Source organism: Myotis davidii, unplaced genomic scaffold (assembly GCF_000327345.1).
Source record: "Myotis davidii unplaced genomic scaffold, ASM32734v1 scaffold319, whole genome shotgun sequence".
NCBI classification, from domain to species: domain Eukaryota; kingdom Metazoa; phylum Chordata; class Mammalia; order Chiroptera; family Vespertilionidae; genus Myotis; species Myotis davidii.
The window spans coordinates 248922-255691 of NW_006290675.1; the positions used below are offsets into that span (position 1 = coordinate 248922).

Below are 6770 nucleotides of genomic sequence, written 5' to 3' on the forward strand. Positions count from 1 at the left end.
CAGAGCACACCCGCCCCCGGAGTGGGACCACATCCGAGACCAGCAGTTCTCAACCTACTGGCCCTTAAAAATACAGTTCCTCATGTTGTGACACAACCATAAAATTATTTTTGTTGCTACTTCATAACTGTAATGTTGCTACTGTTATGAATCGTAATGTAAATATCTGATATGCAGGATGGTCTTAGGCGACCCCTGTGAAAGGGTCGTTCGACCACCAAAGGGTTCGTGACCCACAGGTTGAGAACTGCTGCACCAAGCCAAACGGGCTAGGGCAGTTTCTTAGTATTTTTATTGTCAGTTTATATGAGTTCTTTATAAGGCAATTGCGTTTTGCTTTGAAGGTGCTTTCCAAAATTTTCCCACCCACCTATCAGTTTTTACCAAGTTTCCAGATTTATGCAGCTGGGGCAGCAACCCCCTACTTGTGTGAATGCTGTCAAAGCTTTTATTTCTTGAAGCAGAAGTGGTGCTGATCCTGCAGAAAGATCTAATCGGTGTGAATAGAAGTGGCACTGATACGAGAAAAAGAGTATTAGAATCCATCCAGAATTAAGAAGGCGAGTGAGCAGCAAGGAGAAAGGGTAAAGAATTCATTGCCATTGATGATGGAAGGAGGAAGCTAAGAGATAGGAAGTGGTGGCCTGATACAGGGGTCATCTTAGTTTCTTCTGAAAACGTTTGTTCAACCTCCCTGTGGAACATTTCCTCATAAGCAGCTCCGCTATGGTGCATCAGTAAAGTTGCTGTATGATGTGGTATGTGAAACGGCAGTCTGAGTGTAATCTGTGTCTCCTTGAGTCCCCAGTGCCTTTGCTGTTCCCATCTTGTTCCTCAGTATTGACTGTCTTTGCTTATTCTACTCACTGTGCCTTGCTGTTGAAGAGCCAAGCCTCAGGATTTCTTTTAGCAATTTCTTTTTTCTGCTAGGTGTGTGTATTCCTTCCTTGAAAAATAAAATAGCTCTTATTAACACCTGAGTTAATACCCAAAGTATTATGTGTTAAAAGAATATTAACTGCTAAGAACCACTTTAAAGAAGTTCTCTTACTTTATGATCTAGTCATACCTTTTAATTTAGGCACCTAGAACAATGATTTTCAATTGGTGTGCTGCAAGAATTTAAAAATCATCAATACCTGACTATTTAGTCAGGGGCACTGACCTCTTTTTTCTTAGATTGTCAAATAAAAAATGATAACAGCCAACACAACAATAGCCATCATGTGTGAATGAATAAAAATTATACCTATTTTTCTGTCAGATCGACAAAAAATATATTTTTGGTGTGCTGCAGAATTCTAATAATTAGTTTATGTGTGCCATGAGATGAAAAGGGTTGAAAATTGCTGATTTAGAGCATGTTAAGAAAGAAAGTTCAAGGAATTAATATTAGATCAGTCATCTCCTTTAGAACTGTCAGGACTATAATTACCTTACAGGTGTTATTGTTATCTCCAATTTACCTGTGAGGAAACTGGTATCAGAGAAGTTCAGTACTTGTCCAGCATCCTATCTAATAATAGACAAACATGGTAATTGACCATACCTTCGCCATACCTCCCATTGGCTAATCAACAAAGATGGCGGTTAATTTGCATATGTAGGCGAGAAGCGGAGAGCGAAGACTGAAGACGGCTCTGGCTGGAGCAGCGAAGGCTTAAAGGTGGCTCCGGCTGCAGCAGTGACTCCGGCCAGAGCAGCGAAGGCTTGAAGGCGGCTCCGACCAGAGCGAAGGCCTGTGTCCTGGGTGCCAGAGGAAAACCGGTGCCGGTAGCCAGGGGAAGGGAAGGCCTCTAGTCAGTTAATAAGCAGCAGAGCTGGGGCCCGTGCCGGGTCTCCCTGACTCCAGAGCTAGCGCTCTTCATTATTATGTTCTATCTGCCTTTCCATATGTGGAGACAGGGATATACATAGTCAGGGCAAAGTCTGAGGACACCCCTGAATGCAAACATGGAATCTTATCTCATCAGACTTGATCTTGTCAGCTTTTCAATTACCTGGAAGAAACAGTTTGATGGATTCAGACTATTTCCTAGTAAACTGAGTTAATGTGACATAAGTCACCTCTGTAAAAGCATATGTGCAAAGTCAAAGGATCAAACAAATGATTAGAATTACTTCTGTGGTGGCTGTGGAGATTGACCATTCATAGACTGACTTGCTAATAAGGAATTTTCTAAGGGCCGAATATAAAGGAAACTCTTAATAGCAAGATGTTTTTTCCCCATTAAGCAAAAGGACTTAATTTGCCAAATCTTTGTAAATCATACCTAATTGTAACCAACAATAGCTACCAGTTATGAGCACCTATTATATACTAGGAACTATGTTTTTTGTATATTCTGTTTTATTTCTCAGAACAACCTTTTGAAGTAGATATTATTCCATTTTTATAAAAGAGGAAACTGAGGCTTGACAGGAAAATAATTTCCCAAGATCACATATAGTACTTAGAAAGCAGCTAGAGTTGGGATATACAGTCAGCTTTAATTCAAAAGCTTATGCTCCAAAGAGTCATCCATGAAAATTCAGATTAAAAATAGTTTGAGAATACTAAATCCAATATGATAGTCAATATATTGTTTTAAGAATTTATGGTAAAACTGTGTGGTATAAGAGCAAAGTAATAACAGTTTTGAGAATAAAGGCTGCTTGTGTGGAGATAAAGGATGAATCAGGAAGAAGCACACAGCTAATTGGTTCTGGTAATGTCTAGTTCTTAAGTTGGATGATTGGTTTGCATATATATTCTTTTGTACATATTATAAAACATTTTAAAAAGCTCACATATTTGTATTATGCCCCATTGTCATTCATTTCACTTTTGTAGGAACCTTGATAAAGGTCACTGTTGATCCTTGCCTAGACTTGTTTTTTAAATATTGCGGTATCAATATTTAAACAAATTTTTAAATGAAAAGTGGTATATGCTCCCTGAAGAAAATTGGCAACATAGAAAAATAATCATCCAAAATCATCACCCAACACACCCCCCTTCCTACCCACTGAATTAGTTGATATTTTAGTATATTTCCTTTTAGTCTTTATTTTGAATTCCTGCTTAGTATTTTATCCTGTATTTGAGCATTAGGTTATTTAATTTTTTTATTGTTATAAATAATGCTTTGATAAAATATCTTTATTTTACAAGTCTCATCTAAATTCACATGATTCCTCAGAGTAGATTCCCAAAGTATAATTTATGGGTCAGAAGTTATGAGTTATTTTAAAATTCTTGATATATATTGTCATATTGCTTAAGTAAAAATTTCAGCTGTTAAAGAAAAGATTGAGCTATATATTTTATACACAAGTACTAGTAGGAATTAGATAAGTGGCTGTTTTTCTAAGACCTCTAAATTATTCAATACCTCATGGACTGAGAAAACAAAAACAACCCAATTAGACCAAAGGAGTTGAATATACTTTTTTCAAAGAAGATATACACATAAAAAGATGATAACAGCATTAGTCATTAAGGAATTAAAAGTTAAAAAATGCTATGAAATAATACCTATACCCAGTAGGATGGCTATTAACAAACCTGAAATAACAAATGTTGGCAAAACTGTGGAGAAATTGGAACCCCAGTATGTTGTTGGTGGGAATGTGACATGCAACCACAGTGGAGAAAAACATAATGAGGTACTGACACATGCTATAACATGAAAACATGTTCAATGAAGGAAGCCAGTTACAAAAGCCCATATATTGTATGATTCCATTTATAGGATATGGCCAGAATAGGCAAATCCACAGATTCGTGATTGCCTAGAGCTGAGAGTTTGGGGGAAAATTGAGAATGAATGTTAATAAAAACAAATTTCTTTTTCAGTTAACAAAATGTTCTAAAATTGATGTGGTGATGGATGTACAACTCTGTGGATATACTCAAAACTATTGAATATATATGAATTATAGCTCAATAAAGTTTTATATTGAAACAAAAAAGAATGATGACAGCAGAGTCAGGATGGTATTGGAGGTATGAGGATAGTGGAAAAGATGTGAAATAGACTCTGGGAGAGTACAAGAATTTACTGACTATGGAAACATAGTAAGATTGGTAAGCAGTACTTGAGGGGCCTCTTGAGGTTTGTGGACTTAAATGTAATGTGAGCCCAGTTGGCACTGTTGTGCTGCTTAGGTAGGAACAAATAATAGGTGGAGTGCTGGATTTAACCAAAATTGGGTTTTGCCAGGGAGTACAAAAGAAATTAGAAATAAGTTGAGGGAATACTCAAGGGAATGGTTAGATAACTGTGAAATCTAACTTAGGGAAGAAGGAAATTAAGAACATAAGAAGGTAAAGAACACTGAAAAAGGTGATAGTTTGGAATTAGATATCCTAGAGAGGCTGAGAAATTATTGGAATTAGGATATTTAGAGGGAGTCAGAAAAGAACAGTGGTGGTTATCAGAAAATGGGACATCAGAAATTGTCAGCTTGCAAGTGGCACTATTATTATTGACAAGCTCAACCAGGGTTTCTCATTGGAATCACGAAACATCGATAATGAACAGATTGTTATCCTACTTCTCTCAATGATGGTACAAAACTGGTACCAATCATTCTAAATGTAGCAGACAGAGATTAACTCATCACATACAGTGTATGCCTTAGGGCATTAGGCTTACTTCTCTCTCAGAACCCCCCTTGAGAAAGGCTGGGATGGTCATCAAGGAACTGAGAGGCAAGAGCATTCGATGCATCATACTTTAGGTTGAAACCTATAAAATCTACAACTTGATATGCTTCAGTGTAATACAATATGTAGATATTGAAATCACCAAGAATGATGGCAGGAGTGGTGAAGAGAAAGACAGTGATATATTAAAATTTTCAGTGAATGGTCAGGAAGTGTCGGTGGTGGTGGAGGGCAGGTGACCAGGAGAATAGGTTATGACTACTTCAGGGTTGGGTAGCAGGGGTAACACCTGATTTGTGCTTCAAACTAGGTTTTTCCAGTAGGCTGGAAGCAACAAGGAGGAGGAAGAGGATATCTACCCCAACTCCAGGTCAGTAGTACTGTGGTGAAGGAAGAAGAAACAAGCCAGTATTTGAGAAGGTACAAGGCAAAGAAGTATCCTCAGAGGACAGCCATCTTTCAGTGAGAGCAAGAAGATGAAGAGAATGTTCAGAGGAGGCTGAGAATATGGGGGGAGGTGGAGGGGGAGGGTGCGGGCGAGTTTGTTGATCACTGATAGGAATTCCAGAAGGCAGAGTCATTTCGAGAGTAGGAGTGGATGATTGGGTCAGATTAGAAAAGTCCTCCCAGATGACAGATTAGAGTTATGTGGGGATGAGAGATGCCAGGGAGGCTTGGATTTCTTGTGGTGTTAAGGTAAACAAACTTAGGAAAGTTTTATCCTAGTTATCTCTTAAAGGAGCAGTGCTAGCCAATAGAACTATCTGTAATGACAGAAATGTTCTATATTTGTGGGGTCAAATATGAAAGCCAGTAGTCACATGGCTATTGAGCATATGAAATATGGCTCATGGGACTGAGCTGAATTTTAAATTATATTTAACTAGAGGCCCGGTGCATGAAATTCACTCATGCTCGGCAGGGGGGAGGGGAGTCCCTCAGCCCGGCCTGCACCCTCTTGCAATCTGGGACCCCTCGGGGGATAGCCAACTGCCGGTTTAGGCCTGAACTGGCAGTCAGACATCCCTCTAGCAATCCGGGACCAGCTCCTAACCACTCTTCTGCCTGCCTGATCACCGCTAACCACTTTTGCCTCAGCCTCTGCTTTTGCCCTGCCGCTGCGGCTTCGTCCAGAAAGTCATTGGAAAGGATGTCCAGAAAGTCATTCGGCCGCTGGTCTAATTAGCATATTATGCTTTTATTAGTATAGGTTCTAATTAAGATTTAAATTTAAATAGCCACGTTGCTATTAGGCTAGTTTCTTAGGGGAGGTCAGCAGCATTGAGGCAGGCAGCATGCAGGTGAAATGCACCTTTTCTTCTTCCTCTTACAGCCCACTGAGGAAGTGCCTGGCTGGGGAAGGGGCACTTTTAATAGGAGCATACACAAGTCTGTGGACTCCTGTTATTTTCTGCTGAGGTGGTTTTGAGGTTGAGGGAGATAAATTGAAGATGACAAATCTCTCTTCTTTGTATATATAATTTCTACTCCTCAAGGAGCCATTTGTTTCACTGTTATAGTTGTAGGCCATATGTTTTATTTGTGATTGCCTCTCTTTGGATTTTTGGAAACAAATGTGCTGATATTTACATAGTATTGATAATTGTTCTATAATTCTTTGATTATTTGCTGTTCATTCTGTTTGTACAAATCAGTATGGGAACCATTTAAAAGTAAGACCTAACCCAAACTTTAGACAGGCTGGTAAGTGCTTGTCCTAAGGATGTGTTTAAATATTTGGCTAAGGCTAAAAAATAAGTCTGGAGGAATAATAATGATAATTACAGTTAACAACTTATGTTTGCTGAGTGCTTTCTGTGGGCTGGAAACTCTTACAACTTATTTGGATTATCTGATGTGATTCTTACCAAAACTTATGAGAGTAGATGCGGTATCATCTCATTTTGTAGATAAGTCAAACTAATACTCAGGTTAAGTTATTTGCCTGTGGCAAATAGCTAGTAGAGTCCCAATTTGGACACCATTTTGTCCAACTCTAAAGTTAGTGTCCTTTATTCCACTAGGCATTACTGCTTCCTTTTGTCTTAACTGTGCCAAGGCAAGTCCATAGCGCAGCTCCTTAGGGTGTTTCCATCTCTCAGGTCTTTTTTTTTTTTTT

The 6770-nt window shown here is 38.7% G+C and overlaps 1 protein-coding gene across 3 annotated transcripts in view; it reads left to right on the plus strand.

Annotated features, from left to right (window-relative positions):
• Positions 1 to 6770, plus strand: part of UIMC1 (ubiquitin interaction motif containing 1) — a 70920-nt gene that overhangs the window by 53443 nt on the left and 10707 nt on the right. For 2 of the 3 annotated variants that reach the window (XM_006763693.2, XM_006763695.2), the window contains exon 11: positions 4962 to 5021. The exons of the other annotated variant lie outside the window; for it this stretch is intronic. In XM_006763693.2, coding sequence (XP_006763756.2) covers positions 4962 to 5021 — 60 coding nt within the window. The remainder of the gene's footprint in view (positions 1 to 4961; positions 5022 to 6770) is intronic. 3 annotated transcript variants of the gene reach the window in all.